The sequence below is a fragment of the Girardinichthys multiradiatus genome, chromosome 19 (assembly GCF_021462225.1).
Source record: "Girardinichthys multiradiatus isolate DD_20200921_A chromosome 19, DD_fGirMul_XY1, whole genome shotgun sequence".
Classification (NCBI taxonomy): domain Eukaryota; kingdom Metazoa; phylum Chordata; class Actinopteri; order Cyprinodontiformes; family Goodeidae; genus Girardinichthys; species Girardinichthys multiradiatus.
This window is the reverse complement of record NC_061811.1, coordinates 21,281,708-21,306,609: the sequence shown is the minus strand read 5'-3', so window position 1 is coordinate 21,306,609 and position 24,902 is coordinate 21,281,708. Positions and strand designations below refer to the sequence as shown.

At 39.1% G+C, this 24,902-nt stretch overlaps 3 protein-coding genes across 5 annotated transcripts; 2 read left to right on the top strand and 1 right to left on the bottom strand.

The window, feature by feature from the left end:
• Positions 1-4: 4 nt before the first annotated feature.
• spdya (speedy/RINGO cell cycle regulator family member A) lies at positions 5-7,857 on the bottom strand. Of its 2 annotated transcripts, none has more exons than XM_047392881.1 (7): positions 7,701-7,857; positions 4,948-5,191; positions 4,799-4,857; positions 4,631-4,716; positions 4,373-4,544; positions 2,165-2,501; positions 5-487 (listed from the first exon to the last, which is right to left on the bottom strand). In XM_047392881.1, exons 2-7 carry the CDS (start codon positions 5,147-5,149, stop codon positions 426-428), a joined length of 918 nt encoding a protein of 305 aa, XP_047248837.1. In that variant the 5' UTR covers positions 5,150-5,191; positions 7,701-7,857; the 3' UTR covers positions 5-425. The 2 variants fall into 2 exon arrangements, with proteins under 2 accessions (XP_047248837.1, XP_047248839.1); XM_047392883.1 differs by lacking the exon at positions 7,701-7,857 and adding an exon at positions 7,296-7,694.
• Positions 7,858-10,269: 2,412 nt separating this feature from the next.
• LOC124855738 lies at positions 10,270-12,018 on the top strand. 2 transcript variants are annotated; one of them, XM_047345783.1, is made up of 4 exons: positions 10,270-10,407; positions 10,497-10,546; positions 11,035-11,869; positions 11,947-12,018. In XM_047345783.1, the coding sequence occupies exons 1-3, from the start codon at positions 10,385-10,387 to the stop codon at positions 11,847-11,849; spliced, it is 888 nt and encodes a 295-aa protein (XP_047201739.1). In that variant the 5' UTR covers positions 10,270-10,384; the 3' UTR covers positions 11,850-11,869; positions 11,947-12,018. The 2 variants fall into 2 exon arrangements, with proteins under 2 accessions (XP_047201739.1, XP_047201740.1); XM_047345784.1 differs by having other exon boundaries at positions 11,035-11,874.
• Positions 12,019-18,544: 6,526 nt separating this feature from the next.
• Positions 18,545-24,314, top strand: pcare1 (photoreceptor cilium actin regulator 1). The gene is made up of 2 exons (XM_047393252.1): positions 18,545-22,262; positions 23,661-24,314. The coding sequence occupies exons 1-2, from the start codon at positions 18,955-18,957 to the stop codon at positions 23,782-23,784; spliced, it is 3,432 nt and encodes a 1,143-aa protein (XP_047249208.1). The 5' UTR covers positions 18,545-18,954; the 3' UTR covers positions 23,785-24,314.
• The last annotated feature ends 588 nt before the right edge of the window (positions 24,315-24,902 follow it).

Below are 24,902 nucleotides of genomic sequence, written 5' to 3'. Positions count from 1 at the left end.
CAAATTTAAGTTTAGGCTTGTATTCTCAAACTCTGACAGCATTGGCTTATCAAAAAGTCACAACTGGAAACATCCACAAGATTCCCCCGTCTCAATTTAACATACATCCCAAGGTTGAAAAACGGCAAAAACATCCCAATGTACAAATAAGTTAAATAAATAAATGAATACAGTAAATAAATAAATAGAACTGTAGCTGGAAAAATGTTTACAGAATGTGTCTGTTAGCAAATAAACAGCAACAACTTCTTTCATGTTCACATGTACTGAGTAAGAGTAGTTCATTGTGTTTGTATTAGGTCAACCCTAACTGGAAGATTCAGACTTTTACCGCAAGGTTTGAGATAAACGAGGGATTATTGCGCAGAACGGTTCAGTTGGTACAAAGAGGAACAAGGCGAAACAGCTGAGTTTGGCTTTGTGTTTTACATCTCGCTGATCCAGTCTATGAAGGGGTCAAAGGAGGAGTCACAGGAAGAAGTCTCCCCTATCAGAGAAAGGACAGAAAATGTTAGATTAGGACAACAACTTAATTCTGTTAGTCTTTAAAGCATGACTTGATAAACTATACAGCAGTATAAGGCAGCAACTGCAGTCTTATTCTGATTCGATGTCTTACTTTAAAATCTTAATACAGGTCAATAATCACAGTATGCAAGATCTTTTCTATATTTAATTATATCCAAAATGTTGTAAAAAAGTCTCGAGTCACCCATCATTTCCTGGCTTTAGTGCTGAGATGCACACAGAACGGTTTTACATGCAGCACGTCTGGAAAATATTCCCAGAACTTCACTTTTCCACTGAAAACCTTCAAGACCTGATTTTATCTGAGGAAGCTTGCAGAATAACTTCTGCACTACTGAAGGTCCCAATGAGCATAGTGGCCTTCATCTATAGCTGGAAGAGGTTAGGAACCACCAGAACTCATCCTCCTATTCAATCTGGGTGATGGGTAGGAGGTCTGAGTGAGGGAGGTGATCAAGAACCAGACTGTCAATCTGACAGCTCCAGTGTTGCTCTGTGGAGAGAGACCCTCCTGAAGGACGTTTTCTGCAGCACTCGCACCAATCAGGGTTGTATAGCAGAATGACCAGACAGAAGCCACTCCTCAGAAACAGGAACAGGACAGCCCACCTGGAGTTTGCAAATAGGCACCTGAAGAACAATCACACCATGAAAAACCAAACTCCCAGGTCTGTTGAGAGCATGCTAGAATGCTAAGGGTCATGCCTGGAGGAAACCATGCACCGCTCATCTCCTGGCCAGTACCATTCCGACGCTGAAGCATGGTGGTGGCAGCATCATGCCGTGGTGATGTTTCTCAGCAGTAGGAAGTGAGATAACTTGCATCAGAGCGCTCTGGGTCTCTCTCTCTCTCTTTCATATGTTTTTAATGACCAAGCTCAGTCTTACAGAGCCAGGGGGATTATTTCTCTTCCGACAGCCAAGCCACATGAAAACCTTTTATTCGGTGGTGATTGCTAAAGTTACTGTTCGGTTTTTCTTCTTTTACTTATAATGGCATTAAAAGCAGACTAGCAGCAACTCAGGTGTACTGCTGCCCCAATAGGTCAGTTTTGCAAATTGAGCTCAGTTTTTTTTCTGTACTAATTTCCACCTGACAGAAATGTGTCAGAAAGAAAACTGGAAAGTAATTGCTTCAATAATGCAGGAAAGAGGGTGTGCTTCTTTCCTGCATTTTGTTGGAAATAACTGCAATTGATGACCAGCTGAAGGATGATGCATCTCGCAGGTTTCTTTCCAGTTTCCTACAAACACGCCTTTCCGATAATGTTCATCAGCTGGAGACAGGTTTTTTTTATATCCATTTGCTTCAATTATTTATATACACATTGCCCAACATGCTATGATTTGAGAAGTTTTTGGCTGAGAGCTAAGAGAGGTAATAATCAGAGGAGAGTCAAAGGAAATCTTTATATCTGGAGAAGCATTGCTCCGGGTGACTTTAAAAGATCAGTAAAAAAGTCTGGAAGAAAAATATAAAGAAATTCAGCACTTCTCCTTTCTTTAGGAAAGTGCTGCACATTTGGGCTTTTAAATAATTTGTACTTCATGACAGTTACTGAGATCGCCATTTTTCTCATACTAAATTGCAACCAAATAGTTTGAAAGGAATCCACAAAATTAAATAAGCGCTTACTTGGAAGCTCTTCAGGACAGAAGCAGCATGATTTCTGTGCCTTGGTTGTGTCCTCCTCTGTCGTCCTGTTGGGGACTCTGGGCGGTGTCACCTCAAAAGTAAAGGCGGGAGCGAACGGGTTCAGGTAGCTGCTGCCCGAGGTCTGTGCAGTTGGGCGGCCGGAGCAGATCCGATGATACCTGCTGCTGAAGTTACAAAGGGCACAGGAAACAGGGGAGGCGGAGGGGCCGCGTGGGAAACGGGCAGCGCCTTGCTCGTTGTACTGCCTCAGGGCACCGCTGTGGTGATCGGAACGCTGCCGCTGCCACACAAAGTGAGAGGGCACAATGGCCATTACCTGAGGACAGAGGCAGGGAGACCTAAGTCAATAACAGAATAAAATATCAGACTCAAATCCAAACCAAAAAAAAGTTGCGAGAAACTACAGTACTAGTCAAAAGTGTACATACATGGATCACAAGAAATGAGTAAATACCTGCTCCAAAATGGACAAGCTTGGATGGGCCGATGATGGAGCAACGTTTTATGTTCAGACAAAGATTGAACTGTTTGGTCACAATAACAAGATGTGCGTTTGAGGCCAGCTGAAGGCCAGCTGAAGCATGATGCTGAGGATCTGTGTCACTTCTAGTGGATGGAATAATGCTACCTCCAAATTATTCAACTTCGTCTCAACTGCAGGAGTTTAAACTTGTCCACAGTTTGGCATTCCAACAGGACAGTAATCCCAAACCCAAACTGGATTTTAATGTTAAAAGAAAAGAAAAAAGTTGTATAACATCAAGATTTCAGGAGGGCCCTGACTTCAACTCCTTTAAACATTTATGGACAATGCTTAAAAAACAAGGTCTGTGCCATGAACCCCACAGATTGAAATAAAATATCAAATTTGTCAGAAATAAAAGATAACCTCTCATATGGCTAGAAAAAGTGTGTAATTGTTCTCTGAAACTTTCTAAGAGACAAATATCATGTAAAAAAAAAATGAGGACACTACAACAGCCTTTGTGCTTTTATAACATATCTGGATAAATGGATATTTATTATCAATTTTAACAATACTGAGAAATTCAAGCAACATAAATAATGAAAACGGAAGAAAACATTTTCTGTAAAATGTAATAAAACCTTATTTCTGGTGAGGAATGATCAGCCATTCTACTGTATGACAAAAATAGTTTACAAGTGGAAAACATTCAAAAACATTTGTCTAATGACAACATCACTAGGTTTAATTATCCAGGGACCTTCAGTAAGAAAACAGACCACAAGATGCTTAAAGAAATCTTCAAAAACTCAGATGCCATCAGTGGGCTCTTGCTACAGTTAATATAAAGCTGTATGCCTGTACGAACCAGAAAATACTTCACAAAGTTACCTTACAAAGAATGAGAGAAGGAAGGAAACTGTCACTCACCAAGTCAAACATCCACACCAGACCAAAGTTTGCCACAGAAAACATAGACAAGGAGCAGGACTTTTTTTGGAATAATGTTCTTTGGAGACAGTCTAACATATTAGGACTCCAGAACAGAGGCCCGGTTTGGTATAAACAAAAGACAGCACGCCAGGAAAAGAACCCACTAACTTTAAAGTGTTACGGTTTTGGGATGATGTGCTGCTGCTGGACCTGGCCAGCTCACCATTATAGAGTCCACTATCAATTGTACCAGAGTGTATCAGAGGATGAGGGAGAAAATGTAAGACTATTTGAAGCAACAACAAAAAAAAAAAAAAAAACTGGATCCTGCAACATGACACATACCAGTAAATCCACCAAGAACTGGTTGAGACTTAAATGGAAAGTCCCAGGTCGAGCCAAAGCCTAGATCTTATTGAGATGCTGTCAGATGACTTGACAAGAGCTCAACATGCAAGAAACACCTCAAACATCTCACCCCTGAAAGTGATGAGTGGGACAAACTTTTCTCAGAAGGGTTAGAGGCTAGTAGATGGCAGCAAGAAATGTCTTACCACAGTAATTTTACCTAAAGGCGGTAGGGTGTCCCAACGTTTCGAACAATAAACTCAAGTTTGTCCACCAAAGAGTTGTTTTTAAAATGTATTGTTTCTTGTAAAATCCTTCAACCCAAAAAAGAGAACTGCTCAAATATATGAATAAAAGCCTCATATTCAGATGAACATTATGTGAATTTCTGAATGGGACTGAAGTTATCAGCCTCATTTCAAAGATAAATGCACACACACCTGCTCACAGCAGCTCCTGCTGACAGCAGCTCTGTAACAGATGCGAGCCCACAGCTCGTCCCGCTGCTTTAGGAACCGTGGAAACTGTCTCCTCCAGTTCTTGCCCAGTGCCCATGGAAATATTTCGTACTTGCTTTCCTCCTCATCCTCCTCCATGGTGTTGGCAAGATAGCTACAGAAACAGAACAAATGCTCAGTTCAGGAATGTTGTATTTCCAACACAATCTGTAAAACTTCCTCTAATTTCTGTGGACTTACAGGGCAATGAAAAAATTCTTTCTAGTGTATTCAGCAACAGTGAAGTGGGCCCGTTTGAAGTACACAAAGGTCATGGCTAAAAGGTACTGGTGAAATAGGGGAAAAACAAAGTTAGCAGAGGGTAATTAAGCAAAATTAAAATTTATTTTAAAATATAACAGGTTATACCTTGTCAGTCATTTTGTAGCAACAGTCCATCAAGAGAAAGTCTTGTATCAGGTCATCACCTGAAACCGAAACCAGTATTTGAGTCCTTTACGAAGAAAGACAACTTAAGATGTAAACTCATCGGTCTGACATTCAGTTTCTTTACTCACCAAAAAGATGCAAGTATGAAGCCATTTCCTGCCGCTGGATGACGGTTGTAGGCATTTTGGTGAAATGTTGGCCAGGCTGGATCTTCCACAGGGAGCCGTCGGGGTCCTGACCGTTGGCTCTGCTCAGGCAGAAATGTTTTCTGATCTGCCGAACATTTTTGCGCTTGACCCGCAGGGATGCAGAGGGAGGAGTTTTCATCATGCCAAAGCTAGTGTCATATGTATAGGAGGCTACTGCTGTTCGCTGTTTGGAGATGGAAGTTAAAAAATGAGGTCCTTTAATTTATCTTCATTGCTTTAAAAAGGCTCAATGTGAGAAAATATGGTGATCTGTGAAACAACCCTACTCAACAATCCAGTCCCATCTGATTAAATTTTGTTTAATTCCATCAAAAATCTTTGTTTTATTTAATTAACACACAGAAAACTTATGTAGTTTTACCTCAGCACAAAAAACAATGATTAACATTTTTTTTTTCTGCTGAAGAAATTTAAAACACTCAAACATTTTATGTTTGTACCAAAAAGAAAGAATTAGTTACTGAGGCATGGCCAAAACATCCAATATGGACAAGAAATTAAATGAGTTTTTTTTCCAGGTAAATTGCATTAAATGCACTGATAACACAAACTTTTTCCAGTCAATAATGTTTAAGATACGTGCTTTGATACCTAAATGGGGACAATCTTATGATTCCTTCATTTTCTGATGGATTGAACAAACCCAAATTTCTAGAATGTTCGGAAAGTTTTTAAATCACGTTCGGAACATTTAAAAAAAGCAAAAGATGTTATCACAAATTATTAAATAGCACACTGTTGAAGTTGATTTCTGATTCGACAGAGAGGTAAATCTGTCATTTCACTACCTTACTGGGCATCTGGACCTAATTTAGATTAGCTCCATTTTTAATAATCTATAAACACACAGATCTGTCATTTCTGGACTGTGATGTCCCCCCAACAAATGTCGCTCTTCAAATCAAGGTTTGTGATCTTGGGACACCTTTTTTTGGCTGTAAAATAAAAGAAAAAGGCATTCAATGCTCTGTTTGGCATCATTAGGAACCATAGGTCCAGTTAATTTCTTGAACTGAGATGGTAAAATTTTCATGTTATCTGTGGTGTTATCAATAGCTCCAAAATCAAAATGAAAACAGACAAAAACTGACATAATTTTAATATCTGTCAATGTAAAAACATTTATGTATTAAGAAACTCTACTGTGTGGAATAAAGAATTAAGTTTCAAAATGTATCACTTCTTAGTATCACTGAGGTGTTTAAAGATGAAGTTAAAGAAAAACCGTGTCTTCCAGAAAGGAAACTAATTCATACAAAAGCACGTCAGCTGCTTGTTCAGGCTACTGCTTTTTAAACAAGGAGTGAAATTTCAACAAATAAAAGGAAGCTCAATGTACCACAGCAAAGGGACTCTGATTTATCCTTTAGACCTTCATTTTGTCTGTCATTTTATTTTGGACAGAAGATATGGTCCATACAAAAGGCAAGAAACCACAAAACACAGAAAATTAAAAAGCTTTTCTAAAAAAAGGCTCAAATGCCAATGAGCCAATAAAAGAGAATTAGATGGCTCATCACCTACGGATTTTTTACTGTATTTGTAGATTTTCAGTAATGCAGAGACAGAGCAATGCAACTTTGGGCTGTTTTTGAGAAATCCTTCTTGTATTGTACAAAAAGGTTTGGTTTAATTGCATTTTTAAATAAATATTTTATTGTTATTTGAGTATACTAAAGAGAAATTGGAACCAGCGAAAATCAGCAGGTCAGAGCCTCAATAAAATGGGTGATTGAAAATTGGCCACAAATTCTCTGACCAGTGCGTGATTCGTTATAGACCTTAAGGAAACCCAGAGCTCAGCATCTCTGAAATGTATGTATGGATAAATACAAAGTTAGAGACACACCAATCAGACCTTTCCCATGAGGTCTGATCCACCGATTACAATTTTCTCTTTTAAAGATGGTGAAATTAAAAATAGCAAGTTGTATGATAGAGGTCGTAATTTGTAACTACAACAGAAAATGAAGATCATCAACCGTTTTGCATCATACATTGCAACCCTAAATAATCGGATTTGTATTAGACATTAAATAATAAATCAAGTACATTAATAAATGATAAATTCTGATTTGTAGTCAATTAACTGGTTCATCTCTAATAATGTTCACGAATATTTATTATTTTATTGTTTAGGACACTATTCTTTACTCAATAAGATATATTTCTAGCAACGACAATTAAATGATATGCAAGGACAATGCCTTTTTTCTATGGCTGACATCCACTAATGTTCATTTTAGATTAAAGTTGAAAATGCATACCTACTTACTCACAGGCGCCTGCAGCAATTAAACCGATCATAAACGTCTGGTCCACTTAAACTACAACCACTCAGCAACTCCGAGTGGTTATTTTTTAATTTAATCAAATCTCTGTCGCTCTAGTTTTATTTGTTGACAAGGATGTCACCTGCATTTTTTTTAGTTAAATAGATTGTCCTGGTTAGGTTTTGCGAAATTCTTCGGCTATTCAACAGGTTTCCTGCCCCGGGTTAAGGAGTTGCGTAGCTAGCTAGAAAGATTATCAAAAACATTCACAATTTTTCGGTTTATCTTAACTAACCAAATGACAGCGTTAAAACGATATAAAAGTTTTCGACACAAACTGAGCCAGTAACGTCAGTTAGTGAGCTCGATAAAAAAAAAAAAGTTAAACCCCACACTGACCCGAGCAGGAGGCAACTGGAAGCGATCGACAATCCGCCGCAACCACTCCTCTCTAGCGCGAGACGCGGTGACTACAACTCGCGCGGTCTTTCTTCTCCTTCTTCTCTGACGTGTCGCCGTGCCTCAGTGCGTTAGTACGTCAACGCGTTCGCCATATTGGTAAGGCAAGATAACGAGTTATTGAGTGTGGAGGACCGATCCTGACAAAATTAAAATTAAAAGCAGAAGTGTATATATTTTGTTTTCCCTTTTCCTTAGACATGCCTTTTCATCAAGAAATGTATATATTTTCTTTTTCCTTTTCCTTAGACATGCCTTTTCATCAAGAAATGTATATATTTTGTTTTTCCTTTTCCTTAGACATGCCTTTTCATCAAGAAATGTATATATTTTCTTTTTCCTTTTCCTTTAGACATGCCTTTTCATCAAGAAATTTATATATTTTCCTTTTCCTTACACATGCCTTATATTTCTGCTTTTATTTTTAATTTTGTCAGGATTGGTCCTCCATAATTGAGATAGGCAGAAGAATCAGGTCATTGGACAAATTCTTTTGGCTGAGCAATACAAAAGATAGCCTAGTAAAAGATTCTGAAATCACACATTAGGCTAGTCAAACATGTCGTCCGCCTCCATTTTATCCCTAATTTTGATACTGATCTTACTTTGCTAGACAAAAGGAGAAAAAAACCCCAGAACATTTAAGATCCACTTATAGCTATACATACATATTTAGATAAATACCATACAAGTATAGATATGCAAGACAGCATTTCCAGACTAAATTCCAAACATTTCTATCTGTGCTGGAGGAGAACTTTAACCTACCCAGTGATTGATATTCTCATTAAGTGTAACATGCTTAACATTAGGTCTCCACATTTGAAGATTATCTGTTGCTGAATTTCAAAATTAAAGCCTTAAAAGATTGGTTTTCGGGTGAAATTTATGAAAATCGTAAATAGTTCACGCTACAGTGATATATCACGAAAGTAGGGCACACATGCAATGGTGATTTCCTCTTCTCAAATAATTTATGAAAGCAAAAGCCAATAACATTGGTGTGTGTACCACAAGAAGAATATCACTGTCTCAATAACGTGTCATGTACCCCTGAGCATCAATTACAGCTTGACAATGATGTCTGATGCTGTTCACGAGTCGACTTATTGTCTGCTGAGGCATGCCATCACACTCTTACTAAAGGGCAGACCTCAGGTCATTGAGGTTCTGGGGTACAGAGTTATGATCCTCTAGACGGTGACTCAGCTGATACCATAGGTTTTCTATAGAATTCAGATCTGAAGAAAGTGCCGGCCGCTCTATTCGAGGTACCCCAGTCTCCAGTAGCCGTTCCCTAATGATGCGACCTTGATGAGCTGGAGCATTGTCATCCATTAAGATGTAATTAGGCCTGTGTTGGTTTATACAGGTGCACAACGACTGGATTAATGATGTTATTCAGGTAGTATGGGCGTGTCACTGTACCATTCACAAACTGTAGGGCAGGTCTGTATTAACTAGACACACCCATTGTTGGCAGCCATCATTTCTGCTCAACATGAATAGACTTTCATCAGACAACAGCAATGAGGCCCACTGGTCCCCTCGTCTAGCTCCCTGGACCCTGCAAGACGGTGATGTCTGTGGCTGGTGGTGGTCAGGTACCCTTGCAGGGTGTGTAGCATGCAGACCATGCTGATGTCTGCTTCTGTGTCTTTCTGTGACTCTTCCAGTCTCTTTGTATCTCTGTCGCAACACACATTCTGTGACTTTATAAGCTCAGTTGCCACTTTTGTCTGAAAATGTCCTGTTTGAAGCCTCGCAATGGCAAGGTCCTATTGATCAATTGTTAGGTGTCATTTTGGTCTCATGATGTCAAAATGTGAACAGCATGATAGGACTGTTTAAAACCAATTTTGATGGAACCAGGAAATGTATTGGTCGATTCAAAGATCAAACAACTGCTGGAAAGTCAGTCAGTCAGTCTGTCATTTTCTACCGCTTATTCCATAGTGGGTCGCGGGGAAGCTGGTGCCTATCTCCAGCAGTCTATTGGCAAGAGGGTACACCCTGGACAGGACTCCTGGAATGTTTGCCTTTAATTTCCTTATTAGAAAACAGCAAGTTGTGCAAAAAGTGCTAAAACATTAAACAGCTGGACACGTACATTCAAAAGTTTAGGGAAGGTCACATTAAGTTCACATTAAAGTAATAGTGCATTTTAGGTTCATCCTGAAATTTGACCAAAAAGCCGAATATCTCTAAACTTTGAGAACAATATCTATCTGTCTATATATATGTATGTATATATATATATATATATATATATATATATAGATCTAATATATATATATATATATATAAATAGATCTATATATATATATAGAGAGAGAGAGAAAGATTTTACTAGAGTAATTATTTGTTAAAGGCTATGTAGAAAACATTTTGTTCAGTTGGTAGTGCATAGAAACAGACATTGAAGTTTCCTAAATAAAAAATACTTCTTGATGTTCACTTGCATGAACTCCTATGGCCTAGTTAAGTGAGCTTTGTTTCTGCAGCTGCTCAGTGAGCTGCAGGTGTCTTCAATAAGTACAATGAGTGCAGAACCCTCTGTTTAAGAGCAGTCTCTCCTCTCTGATGGCCAGTTGCTGTAGCTGAGTTGTTAACAAGAGGTAAACATGCTCCTGGGAGTCAGTTTAAGGTTTGTTACTGAAGTGAAGTGTCTTGGCATTATAACTTCTTAACTCAGTTGAGTTTCAGTGTTGGTTCTAATGTTAAACTGTTTTTTAGGGTGTCATGGATCTGCTTGTTTTTTTGCCTTGGGAAAAGTTTTCCTACAGGTGAGTCATGATCTCTAAAAACCTAAAACCATATTTTTAGTTCTAAAAAAAAATCTAAGTATTTTACTCATTTTTAGTTAAATTTTCTAAAATATAGCTTGGTGTTTGAGGATGCAAAGGATAGATGCTTCTGGTTTCATAATCCTGTCAGATTTCTTTGGGTCCTACTTGTAATAGGCAAGGTGCACTGTGATACCATAACACACAGTAGACCTACTGGTTGTATAAATGTACCACCCATCTGACCTGAGAAACTTTTAATGTCCCTTCAATGTTGCTACAATGATTTCCTCTGATACAGCTCTGGTTTTGCCCAAGATTTAAGTTTAAGCTTTACTTCTTCCTGCAAGACTTGGCAACAGTTATGACTGGTATCTCCATTGAGTGGCATAGCATCATGGTGCCTAATTCCTATTTCTAATTTCCTTGCTGTTTACAAGTAGTGAGACTTAACCTGACCAGAATTTTTTTTTCTTTTCTTTCCCAAGACCATGGCAATAACCCAATGTCATTGAGCTTTGGATCTTCAGCAGTTCCAGACCCTGAGTCTGCTGCCTCCTCTGCTGGAAATGAGTCAACCTCCAGCATTAAAGCTGCTGAAGAGTCTTCTGATTCCATTGCTACCAGTGCCCCTGATCATCTTTCACCAAGGGCCTTTTATGTTGGCCCCCACTTTCACTTAGGGGAGAAGTCAGCTGGCTTCTCAAAGCCACAACTGATTTCAAGTCCTGGAGGCTTTCATTCATCATCCAATCCCTGGTTTGGACCTCCTTTATTCCAAAAAGCTGTATATACTAGTACTGACTCTGATGTGTACACTTATGGAGATGACTCTATGAGATTTCCTTATTACAGTAATGATGGTGTCCTTGCAGCAGCTCTGCCCTATGGATACAGTTATGGTACTGCCAGGTCTCCTTATTACAGTTATTCGTATGGTACAGGGGGGTCACCTCAAGCATATGATCGCAGAATACCTACAGCTCCTCCATATGGGGTGGGCCCTCCACCTGCTTATGGATACTTCTCCCAGCAGCCTTCAATATTGGATCCTGAACTACTTCTCATTGGGAACATCTTCATGAGAGTTCGTGAAATGCCACTTGCTCGGCCCTGGATGACTAGTGAAGTGCCAGTGGGCCTGACTGAGAAGCCTCTGTACCCTTCATCTCTTATGCAGTCATACAGAGGCTATCACCAAGCAAGTGACCTCTTGTCTAACAGCCAGTATGCTAATGATGATTTGGAGCCTGTTCCTGAAACACTGGAGACACAACAGTTTGTTCCAGAAACTGGGGTTTAGTGGGCACACTCTCTTCTTTGGTAAGGTGAGCTTGAGTGTTTACTACTACTAGAACACAAATTGGCATCTGTTCTCATTTTCCTGTCTTGTCTTTCAGGGTAGACCTTTCATCATCTTTTAGGAGCTTTTACATGTGGGGAAGTTCTGAATAAAATTGGAAAATGTAAAACTTGTCTTGACTCATTTAATTCTAATGTATATCACAGCAGCTACCTCATGCTTGACACACACTAACAGCCTGGTTTGAGCAGAAGCCAACTGAATGCACTGAACTGGCAAGGGTGACATGAGGGTAAATGATTGGTAACGGATCAAGATTTTAATTTCTGCTCCCTTTCCGTCATGAAAACTTTATATTTACTTTAGATGGTGTGGACTATTATCATATTGGGAGCATTTTTTTTTTTTTTTTTTTTTTAAAAAGCTGGGTTTTTGGAAGAACTTTATTTTATTCTATCTGAACTGGACTTTGTTAAAATGTAGATTTTATAACGTTGTAAATATTTCATTTAGAAATGCTAATTACTTTAAAGCCCCAGCAATCCACTTTGCCTTTTGGTCAGTCACAAATAATGTTTTCAGTAACTACTCAGTTTTGTTCCAGCCTGTTTCATTATGGAAGCAAATGTGTCCCAATATTCAAATGAAAATATATTAATGCTTTTTCATTTTCAAAATGAAGCTGCGTTTGTTTTCGACTCAAAATTAAAAACCATTCAAACTGCATTTTTATTTTCTTCAAGACTGCTCACTGTGTGACACAACTAAAATAATTATGAGGAAAATCCTTTCTCATTTTCATGCCAGGGCCTGCAAAAAGTGTTCCATAACTTGATCTGACTTCACAATTTGTAGCGGCATAGAGTGACGTCAGTGGCAACTCTTCTCCTGCCGCTGACCGCACCATTATGCATCTTGGAAGTAAGGTGGCAGAGACTGCATGCAACATGGCATTCCCTCATACCAATGCACAAGCCTTGTTTGCAGCTGATTTTGTGAGAAGCATGTGTCTGCAGACTCGAAGACTGCAGTTTCTGACCTGCAGTTCTAGATCTCTTCTGCGACAGTGCCATCTATTTCCTTGTATGAGTCAACATGGATGGTGAATGGAAAGTATTAAACGTGAATCAAATTGCTTCTTTAATACAGTCAAACTATGGGGTGTGTATGTAAATATATATACACACTCTACCAGTAAAAAGTTTTAGATACACTTTCTCACTTAATGAGTCTCTTTATTTACATGAGTATTTGCATTGTAGATTATCACCACAGGCAACAAAACTGAATGAACACATGAAATTATAGAGTAAAGAAACTAAACATTTTCATACTTTAGATTCTTCAAAATAGCCACCCTTTGCTTAATAATTTAGATTTTATTGATCTCACAATGGAGAAATCGAAATCTGCATTTTAGCTCATCACTTTAGGGATGTTGTGATTATGAATCTGAAAATATTTAATATTTTATCAAATAATATTTCGGTCTGTTGAGGGTTATCCTGTGAATACCAGCCCAGTAAGGCGATGGTATTAGCACAAAATAGAAAGGTGTGAGACGAGCTCTGACATTGAACAGCATAAACTCTGCACATATATGGAATGAATTCACACAATTTCTTAAAATACAAGAATTTATTAACAAAAATAAGTCAACTCAAAGTCAAACATACAGGTCCTTCTCAAAATATTAGCATATTGTGATAAAGTTCATTATTTTCCATAATGTAATGATGAAAATTTAACATTCATATATTTTAGATTCATTGCACACTAACTGAAATATTTCAAGTATTTTATTGTCTTAATACGGATGATTTTGGCATACAGCTCATGAAAACCCAAAATTCCTATCTCACAAAATTAGCATATTTCATCCGACCAATAAAAGAAAAGTGTTTTTAATACAAAAAACGTCAACCTTCAAATAATTATGTACAGTTATGCACTCAATACTTGCTCGGGAATCCTTTTGCAGAAATGACTGCTTCAATGCGGCGTGGCATGGAGGCAATCAGCCTGTGGCACTGCTGAGGTCTTATGGAGGCACAGGATGCTTCGATAGCGGCCTTTAGCTCATCCAGAGTGTTGGGTCTTGAGTCTCTCAACGTTCTCTTCACAATATCCCACAGATTCTCTATTGGGTTCAGGTCAGGAGAGTTGGCAGGCCAATTGAGCACAGCGATACCATGGTCAGTAAACCATTTACCAGTGGTTTGGCACTGTGAGCAGGTGCCAGGTCGTGCTGAAAAATGAAATCTTCATCTCCATAAAGCTTTTCAGCAGATGGAAGCATGAAGTGCTCCAAAATCTCCTGATAGCTAGCTGCATTGACCCTGCCCTTGATAACACACAGTGGACCAACACCAGCAGCTGACACGGCACCCCAGACCATCACTGACTGTGGGTACTTGACACTGGACTTCTGGCATTTTGGCATTTCCTTCTCCCCAGTCTTCTTCCAGACTCTGGCACCTTGATTTCCGAATGACATGCAGAATTTGCTTTCATCCAAAAAAAGTACTTTGGACCACTGAGCAACAGTCCAGTGCTGCTTCTCTGTAGCCCAGGTCAGGCGCTTCTGCCGCTGTTTCTGGTTCAAAAGTGGCTTGACCTGGGGAATGCGGCACCTGTAGCCCATTTCCTGCACACGCCTGTGCACGGTGGCTCTGGATGTTTCTACTCCAGACTCAGTCCACTGCTTCCGCAGGTCCCCCAAGGTCTGGAATTGGCCCTTCTCCACAATCTTCCTCAGGGTCCGGTCACCTCTTCTCGTTGTGCAGCGTTTTCTGCCACACTTTTTCCTTCCCACAGACTTCCCACTGAGGTGCCTTGATACAGCACTCTGGGAACAGCCTATTCGTTCAGAAATGTCTTTCTGTGTCTTACCCTCTTGCTTGAGGGTGTCAATAGTGGCCTTCTGGACAGCAGTCAGGTCGGCAGTCTTACCCATGATTGGGGTTTTGAGTGATGAACCAGGCTGGGAGTTTTAAAGGCCTCAGGAATCTTTTGCAGATGTTTAGAGTTAACTCGTTGATTCAGATGATTAGGTTCATAGCTCGTTTAGAGACCCTTTTAATGATATGCTAATTTTGTGAGATAGGAATTTTGGGTTTTCATGAGCTGTATGCCAAAATCATCCGTATTAAGACAATAAAAGACCTGAAATATTTCACTTAGTGTGCCATGAATCTAAAATATATGAATGTTAAATTTTCATCATGACATTATGGAAAATAATGAACTTTATCACAATATACTAATATTTTGAGAAGGACCTGTATTTCAATCAACAAACTCTTTACTATGCTAAAACAATCCAACTAAAGTACTAAGCAGAATTAAAGAATAGGGAAGACTAACGGCCTATGTACAATATAAACAAGTCGATTAAAGATGATTGGAAATCATGACCAAAAGAGTGATGCAACATTACCATGCAATATTTATGTTTGAGAACCAAGGATTATCTTGAAGAATCTGGAAACAGAGTTAAGGTAGTCTTGGAACCAACTTAGGCAATAATCAATACACCTTTAGACAACCATTCACTATGCAAGATCAGATATATTATTTTAATAAAATAATGTTTAAAAGAATGATCTGCTGAATAAAACCAACCTTCTGGATGACTAATTCTCAACGGTGTCTCATTAGCTGCCTTTATTTATTAAAATATTTAAAGAAATATTAAGGAAATGGTCAAATATTTAAAGATGTATTTTGGAAAATAACCAAATCTTTCTGGGGAAATGGGCCTAAGGATGCAAGCACGTGTCCTTACCTGTTAGCAGTGAAAGCTAACAAAAGCAGCTGATAGCTTAGCACCAGAATCAAACACACACCTTTAAAAATACCGTCAATAAAACGGGTTAAAATGCATAGGTGCAGACGGCGCGTTATGATCAATCTTCTGTGTTTAAAATCACCCTTTAAATAATGTTTGTCTCAATGTTAAAACCACACAAACAGAACACAAAACTGAGCATGTGTGCTGCACATAGCCTGCTAGCACTAAGATAGCAGAGTTTCACACAAACAAAACAAAACTTCATAAAATGAAAAATGTTCAGATCATTTCATCCTAAATCTTTCTCGGCCCAAACCCTAACCTCGTATGCGAACCGTGCTGAGGAGGAGTTGACAGGGCGACAATGAAGTTTGAAGAAAGCTCTGCGAACAAAAGGGTTAGCTTCAGCTAACCTCCGTAGCTGTTTGATGGCGCGGCTCGCTCTGTCCGCTGACCGAACGGCAAGACCACGGTGATGCGTCCGTTGTCCTCCTTTGGGAAACTGGTCCACTCGGAGTCGTAGAGACAGCGTCTCTGCCGGGAACTGTCTATAACACTGCTTGATTCTGTAGGCCTCAGAGGTAAAAGTCAAGCCAGGCTTGTACCTTAATTCACATTCATGAATGAATCTACCAGATACACGAACAGTGATTAATTTGTACTTATCTTAGTGATCGATGATTGTATGACACTCTCGGATCCAGTTGAAGAGTTATGTCTGTTTGCCAGCAAAGAGACATTAGCACGCTGTGCCTCCCCTATCCCAGTCCTGCAGAGGAGCAGTGGAAGAGAAAGGACCATTGGAAAGGTGGGGGTTTTATACTGGCAGTGGCAGCATGGGAAGTCCGCTGCTACCCCCCTTTCCCCTTCTGAAGTTGTGCTGGAAGTCGGTTAAATGCAATTTATTTTGAAAGTTCTAGAAAAGTTTGTACCTGAGTTTTCATGTTGAAATCCATAGCTGTGGTCCCAGCAGGGAGCAGTGGGCAGCCACTGTGCGGTGCCCGGGGAGCTTTCTGGGGCTAAGGGTCTTGTTCAGGGACCCAATGACTGAGACAGATGGAACAGGGGTTCGAACGGGCAACCCACCGGTTATATGACAAACTCTTACAACCTGAGCCAGAGTTGGCCCTACTGATTTGCTCTCTTGGTATTCTCTCCATGAGCTTCATGAGGTGGTCACCTGAAAGGATTTTCCAAACAGCCTTGAAAGAACTTCCAAGAGGTTCATTTAGAGACAGCCGAAGGTTATTATTTCAGTCAATATTTGTTACTATGTATTGATCTAGTCAGTCATTTTAAATTGATATCACTCTGTTACCTATATTTTGAAAATGTGTTTTGGAAGAATATTAATTTGGACTAACTAGGCTCTCTCTTTTTCAGTTGCATATAACTGTCCAGAACAGAAAAACCTTGCCCATATTGGACAGATGCAGGACCTGCTGCACAAACTTTCACTGTCCCTTTTGCAGCTCAACTTTATTTAATCCCACACAGTTGGGTTTGATTGGGAGCTGGGCATAGACAAGTAAGCAGACCAGAAATAGTTAAAGTTCAGTTTTAAACTAGCGTATTCTACGTTTTGAGGCACTCAGTAAACTTCATTTGCATTTTGCTTTTAAAAAGGAAGCCTGTTGGCTGCAGGAATGAAGGATCTTCAAAATCTCTGTCCTGCATTGAACAGAGAGGAGCCGTTCACCACTGTGTTCCGATCCATCAAGGTGCCATGAAGCAGATGACCTGAGATTGCTCAATCTCTGAATCTGAATCCATCAGGGACACAAGTCATGTTTGAATTTCATGAAGTTATGATGTCATTATAATACAAAGTTCATTAGGACTTGTATTAGCTGTGGATGTGACTACATGTAATAGACGTGTATACATGTATTATAATAGATGTGTAAATATGTATTATTAAAATCGTTTGCTGAATTTCTCACATTTCTCAGGACTTGACTTTCCTGCTATCAGCTGAAGCACGTGAATGTTTTTATGTATACATTATTACATAATACATATTTCTGTGTAAGCATAAAGCATTTATTACTATTTAGTAGTTTAATGTAATAAACTTTCAAACTGGTATTATAAGCAATTTCATTTAGAAGCTAAAAATGCAGATGACCTTAAAATGAAAAAGCAATTCTGTTAATACATTTTAATTTTCAAATTTGACATTTCAAAATGAGTTTTGATCATTTTTTACTGGGACATTGTTTGAAAATGAAATGTTAAATGTTATTTTATTTACCATTTTAATTAATTTACAAATTGAGCATTCTTGGAGAAAAAAATGAAAATACAGTTTGAATTATTTATTTTTAATTTTATTCATAAGTACAAAATATAGCTTCATTTTGAAAATGAAAAAGCATTCCATTAATCCTTTATAATTTGAATATTGGGACACATTTGCTTCCATATTCCATTGGCTGTCAGCGACATATGTTCCCATTGCAGTCAGACTTGCCCAATTCCAGGCTCTTCTCTAACTTTGACCTTCATATGTGGTACTAAATGGGATAAATAAAGTTTTCGACGTATCCACAATCTGAATGGTCATGTCGCATTTCATTGACCTGGCTTTGACTACAGATCCACAGGTCAAAGTCGGCCAGACAGAATGCGTTTGCACAATATAAACTTTCAACTCAAAAGTGCCACAGTACTATTTACTCTTGACTTTCACATTCTGTTAGTAATATGTTAGTAAAGTTTAAGTTGTAAAGATAATGGAGATTAAAACTAAAGCTGTATGTTTTCTAATGCTGTTTGAAAATGAATCACTTTCACAGTTAGTTCAGTTAGGTATTTTCCATCATTTTGCTTCACAGAAGGAGCTAAAAACTATGTTTTGCGGGCTATAAAAAGCCATCTTAGGCCAGCCCCTATTACACAAATGAGCTTATGTTCTTACAAGTAGGTGAGTTTTATTTGGTTTACAATGCCATATGTCCATGCAAGGAGTTCACTGAAAGCCCCACTAATCCTTTCAGCTGCACGTCCTCTGCAAGGTACAGAAGGATGCACTTCAGAAAGCTACAGCAAAATTTTAATCAATTTGACTGCCATTTTGTGGATTTATTTTCCCTATTTGTGACAGATGGAAGCAATTTTTTAAATGGATTTATCCGCATTTTGTTTCTGCAGATGCCTTGTTGAAAGGGATTGTATTAGTCTGTACAGCCTCGGCCATCTAAAATTGACAGATACAACATATGGATAAGGACCTTGGCTGGATTTTCATCTTTCATGCTGTTGTTCTGCAGGAAAACATAAAAGCTATCTTGTATTTTCAAGACTTAAAAAATGGGCTGCTCACCCTCCAAAGGTACCAATTTGGGCAGTTTTGGGACCATGAGGAAGGGGAGAATGTTACCCCCCGTGCCTCAAGAAAGCCAAATAGAAGAAGACAGAGTAAAGAATAATGTAACTGGACTTGCAAAAGGGGATCCAAAGGGAAACAAGGAATCTCCACATGTCCAGGTATCTCAGAAAGAGACACAAATGACACCACAAAAAAAGAGACCTGTCACTGAAGAAGTGAGTATGGGGGGAATGAACATAGATAAAGTGGAGTGTATGGTAATAGAAAATGTCACACTGCCACTGAGAAAGGAGAAAAACATTGACAAGCAGGAGTTGGCTGATAAAAAGACTAACAGAAAACCAAAGAAAGCAGTCAAAGGCACTAAAGGTCCAAAAAGGAAAGACAAGGACAAGAACCAGATATCTACAGATCAAAAAGTGGACTTTCCAGAACCTTTAGTGAAAGCTCATCAAGCTGCATATGCCTTTTTGAATCCCAGTATAAACAAATATGATTCTGTACTTGGGCTCATAGAACAAGCCACACAGACTCAGATTTCAGTGCAGCCTATGGTAGCCTTCATGGCTTTACGCTATGAGGAAATCATTCAGGGACTGGAAGAGATGGCGGAAGAGGGGGAAAGGGTTTTCAAAGAAAATGGAGAACATCTTGCTTGGCCAAGCCAAATGGAAAATCTCTCATCTTCTTCACATCGGAAGTCTGGCCTTGCTGGAACCGAATCTCCACCAGATTTGTTGCAACAACTGCTTCAGTACACCACTCAGAGGATGAGGAATGTGAGCCGGACTGTTGGTGGAATTGGAGACTCTGCTTTGGAGGAGGCAGTAGATTACTTTGCCTCAGTGTCAGAGCTTTTAGAAGAGAAACTCAAAATCAAACGCACAGTGGAAGCTAGATTGATGCGACTCTTAACGCGAATAGAAATGGCGTCTCTGCGAAAGCCTGGAGCCGAGGATTCAGCTCTGTTCAGTGAGGATAGTGGTATTGGAGCTGAGAATGAATCCCTTAATGGGTGTGAAAAACATCATAGACGAGAGAGTTGCGGGTCGACTGGGGCAAACAGAAGTCCAGTTAGTCCTATAGAATACACCTCTATGAACATCACTAGAGCCTCAGGAGAAAAATATGGGACTCAAATAAGTCCAAGTGTTTCTCTCACCTCACTTAACTCAATTGATTCCACATGTACCCTAATGGATAATGACCAAAGAGATTCACTATTAGGATTGGCCTCTTTAGATGATGGTGCAGATGAAAATAATGATGAAAAGGAGCGAGATAAAGGTGTTGATGATAGAAAAGTAGCATTCAAATTGCGATCCAATTCTTCACTTGTAAGTTGTAAAACCCCTCCACTCCGCCTACCAACAAAACGCATAGAAAATCCTCAAAATGTAGAAATGACTCTCAAAATTAAAAATGCTATAAGTGGTAGGATACAGTTTGTTCAAAAACAGAACACCTGTGCCAAAGCAAAGGTTGCAGGGACTCCAAAAACCAGTAGGCAAGACTGGACAGATGAGGAGGTGCAATCTCCAAGGAGGCCTCAAACAGCAGCAGCTGTTCGGAGGGCCGAAATAAAAAAGAACCCGGTTACCCGGGGGCAACGTTCCCGGTCTGCAGAATCCTTACGAAGTAAAGGGGAGGATCCTACTCTATTTGAACTGGAAAGGACTCAGAAGGCTTTAAACCAAAGGTTGCAAAGGATGAGTAAAAGTAAGGTGGGAGCAAACTCAAAGCCAATTACATTTAAAAAAACTGAAGGAAATCCACCAGCACAGTCTCCAACAATTAATCGAAAACAGCTGCCACAAGGTAGGAGCATTAATAGCCAGCCACCTAAAGACAAAGCAAGCCTCTCAAGGTGCAATAATAAAAAAGAAAAACAACTTGTTGATGTTGAAGATGATCAATGGCAAGAAAAAATAACACCCAAGTGTCTTATAAAAGCCACCCCTCCAACAAGCCCTCCTTTATCACCACAATGCTCTGGCTTTCACAGGGGCAGGAATTCAGTCAAAAAACTGATTAACACCTTCAGCCAAGGTATAGAAGTAAGAGAAAGTCCTAAAGTTCTTGGGGCTTTAAAAGGTGTACAGAGGTGTGGTGTTCCCATTTTACCTGGTTTAGGAAATGTGGAAGCTGTACTTAGTACAGGAGTGACAAGCTGTAGACCTGAGTCCACATCGGAAAAAAATGATTATTTCGATCTGGACAGTCTTCCTCCACCTCCTTTGGAAGTACTAATGGACACTTCTTTTGAAAGTGCCCAAAGTGGATTGACTGCAGCAGGAGATGAAGCTACAAAAGTTGGAAAGTCATCTGTCCTGAAAAGGGCTGCTGTATCCCAACGATTGAGGGCCTCAGTTCAGACTGTCACAGTATTACCAAGCAAAGGAGGCTTACCACAGTCATCGAAGATTGCTTCTCCAGGCACAACTGCTTTTTCAAAGGTCACTCAGCCCGATGTTCAGCCACATCTAGAAATGCGAACAGATTCCTTACACCAGCAAGTTCGAAAGATCCTACACCTACAAAAATCTTCAGACTCGAACTCAGAGAGATCATCAATGAGTTGGGTAGCAACCTCTAAAGATCAAGGAGAATCACTTGATGTACAGCATTATGGCCACATTTCAGTGCCTCAACCTAACACAGTGCCTCCTTCCTCAGTTGCCAGTAGCCAACCACTTGCTACTCCACCTGTCTCTAAGGGACGAATGTTACCATCCACTCCCTCTACCCCAAACAGCTTGCATAGACGACTTCCTAGCCCTCTCGGTTCAAAACAAGAAACTACAACACCCTCAACAGACAGACCCCCTGTTAACAGGACACCTTCAATACCACCAGCTCTTCAACTGAGACTACCCAGCCCACCTGTTGCAAGGCAGAACTCCTACACTTCATACCCGTTCAAAGCACCATCTCCACCAGCCTCACCAAAGGTACAGAAGTGGTCAAGGGAGAACAGCAGTGATGAATCTTCAAGTGCACGGATGTTCAGTAATGCTCGTTCGGTCTTCTGCCCAGTCTCTCCATCCATGTTTGAGGCCCAGCCATGTTCAGTTCCCCAACCACCTCAAGCATGGACATCTACCAGAGCCTCTGTTTTTTCAAGTTATTGGGGGAGTCAAGGGAGGTTCCCTGTGTCTGTACAAGGACCACGACCCTTCGTACGACGCAGCCAGTCAGACAGAAGGCCAAGTCTAAGTATGACACCCCGATTCCAAGAGATCTCAGTGGCTGAAACTTGTGGTAGTGAGCCAGCAATATGTTCAAAGGGGTAAGATTTAATTTATTCAAAATATTTCGATAAATGACTCATGCTTTCTGAAAATTCCTCAAAATGTTGCTTTTGACTTAAGGACAAAAGGGAAATGGACAGTTGGAGAGCAAATGAACAAATGTCAGGCTTAAAAGTCTACTTGGAGCAGATGAACAATATTTGAGAGTGTAGTCTACTGGACATAGCAAACCAAATACACCAAAGACCAATTATGGGATCTGAGAGGCTTAGTATCTTTTGGTAAAGTTTTAAGCTAAGTCTTTTAAAATCACCTTGTTGGTGGTGAAGTCCTCTTCTCTGTCCATCTGGAATTTTCAATATATTCACAGATGGAAATGGGGGAAAAAAATTGCCTAAAGATCCAAATTAAAATGGGTCCTTTGCTAAGTTGTCTGTTGGAGGATACAACGGTGGTTCATTACTTGAGTTTGGGAGCCTTCTCGTGCCTGTATGATCCATAGGTCAGAGTTAAGTGGCATAACAATCACAAAAAAAAATGTATCTGAAGAAGGTCAGGTATTAATCTGAAAATGAGAGGGAAAAAATCCACAGCTGCAGCCAAAGTAAATATAAAAAGCAGTTTTCAAATGATTTTAGTAAGGGGCAAAAGCTATCCAACCCTTCTGGGTTGTTTTATGAAATGGCTTTGTGAAGCTTTTCAGAGTGACAGCTGTTAATGACTTTTTCTCCTCTGTTCTACTATTTCTTGATTATGTGTTGCTTTCCAAAATCTTTCAGCCTACTTCATGTTATCATACAGGTTCTATTTAAGTGAATTCTCGATTCTGGTGAGGCAGTAATCAGGCCTGGGTATTGCAAGGGAAATGGAACCAAAGAAAAAAAAAACTCTTAATAAAGGTTAGTCATAATATACCAAAGAGGCGATTACTTTTTCACAAAGGGCCCGGTTGGTTTGAATATTTGTTTCCCCATTATAAATAAATCATCTAAAGAAAACCACATTTTGTATTTACTCTGGCTATCTTTGTCTGATATTGAAAGATTTCAGTCTGACAAAAAAGCAACAACAAAATATCAAATGCTTTTTTCCAAACTACTGTAAATAAAGTTGGTTGAGTGATTTATTGAGCATTATAACTTAGAAATTGATAACTAGAAAATGTATATTTTAATGTACATGCTATGCTCATTTCAAATCAACCTGTTCTTTTACGATTAAAATGAATATTAATATTTGTAGCAATTGGAAGGTATTATTCTGTGAACTGAAAAACACTAGTTTGAGATAAGATTGTTAGGGTTGTTTTCCTCCTGCACTGTGTAGCCTTACAGGATTTGTTCTACATTTAAAGCACGATTTCAGTTGACAGTCCTCTTAAACCCACCTTGCACACTATGCTGGTTACTAAAGTCCATTTTCTTTTTATTTAAAAGGCTAGATGACTATCCAGCCAGGCACCGTGAATTATGGGGCAGCCAATCAGACCTCAGAGCAGCACCACGCTCTGCATCACACCCGGACCTGTGTGTTGTAGGACAGGGTTTACACAGGAGCTAAACATGGCCAGAACCAAGGCTGTGGGATTATAGATTAGCAGGCTTTACCGTGGATTTAAACTTGTTTTGTTTTTTTCACTTTGAAGAGAAGAGGAGCTAATTTAATCCATGCCACATAACACCTCCAGAAAGTCTGTACTTGGTTTTCTCATCAAGTTGTGTTGCTGTTAAATGGCATTGGTACATTTCATCTGCCATGCTTTTGGTTTTTTATGTTTACAAAATGCGAGACTCGTTTACTTGTTACTATTAAAAAGCATGTGTTGCACAAGTCTGATTAAGCTTACTTTCAGTATGTTGTAAGTAAATTTAGCAAAATTAAGAAAGCAAAGACAGTTCAGACTCTCAATATTGAGACAAATGTGGTATAAAATGGTGTATAAAAATCTTTGACAAATATTTATATTACAGACTAAAGTGAACTACAATTTTTTCTTAATCTGAGTCACCTTGTAAAAACAAAAATGAAAAAGTTGTTACTTTGACATTTTATTTCTGTGAGATGTTTTAATTCTTTTTGTCCATCTTGCAATTTCATGTAAAACAATGTAAAACTGATCTCATTTTCTTAAAATTTTTTTCACAATTTGTCTCAGTTTGTCATTTTTACTATTTCTTAATTAATAATAATAAAAACCTTAAAGTCCTTGTTCCCATCATTGCTTCTTTTACCAATAGTGCATAATCCAAAAAAGCTCCTACTACTTGATTACTGTCCCCATTTGACCAGAAGTAGCTCAGTACTCAGCAGTTTACCAACTGTCCAAATGGCTTTTATAGTGATGGCATATGAATTTGAATTTGAATGTTATTTTTAATAGATTTGAAGACTTTTTAAATTATATAAATGCACCTAAATAATAATTTTCAATAGGTCCAGTATTCTGTCCTGCAGTGAGGCAATTTCCCCACCAGGCAGAGATGAAAAGAAAGCTTCAGATTTCAGTGGGTAAAATAAAGATAAAATGACATTTAACCTTTGTGTTTGTTTTGGATTATGATCATCTGTACACTGAGGGCTGAACTTTCAAACACTAAGATTTTTCAGCTTTTCAATCTTGATTTTCTGGAGTAGTCACAATAGTTAAATCATGAAGAATGTGTATATTTTTATTTGAG

What these genes read in the sequence shown, in the direction of transcription:
- spdya (XM_047392881.1), bottom strand. Translation starts at nt 5,149, where the DNA reads ATGATGAAAACTCCTCCCTCTGCATCCCTGCGGGTCAAGCGCAAAAAT. An exon ending in GCAGGAGCTGCTGTGAGCAG is followed by an intron (nt 2,502 to 4,372) that starts GTGTGTGTGCAT and finishes CTCTGTCCTCAG; the next exon opens with GTAATGGCCATTGTGCCCTC. An exon ending in CTGTCCTGAAGAGCTTCCAA is followed by an intron (nt 488 to 2,164) that starts GTAAGCGCTTAT and finishes TTTCTCTGATAG; the next exon opens with GGGAGACTTCTTCCTGTGAC.
- LOC124855738 (XM_047345783.1), top strand. Translation starts at nt 10,385, where the DNA reads ATGCTCCTGGGAGTCAGTTTAAG. An exon ending in CTCCTGGGAGTCAGTTTAAG is followed by an intron (nt 10,408 to 10,496) that starts GTTTGTTACTGA and finishes ACTGTTTTTTAG; the next exon opens with GGTGTCATGGATCTGCTTGT. An exon ending in TGGGAAAAGTTTTCCTACAG is followed by an intron (nt 10,547 to 11,034) that starts GTGAGTCATGAT and finishes TTCTTTCCCAAG; the next exon opens with ACCATGGCAATAACCCAATG.
- pcare1 (XM_047393252.1), top strand. Translation starts at nt 18,955, where the DNA reads ATGGGCTGCTCACCCTCCAAAGGTACCAATTTGGGCAGTTTTGGGACC. An exon ending in CCAGCAATATGTTCAAAGGG is followed by an intron (nt 22,263 to 23,660) that starts GTAAGATTTAAT and finishes TTTATTTAAAAG; the next exon opens with GCTAGATGACTATCCAGCCA.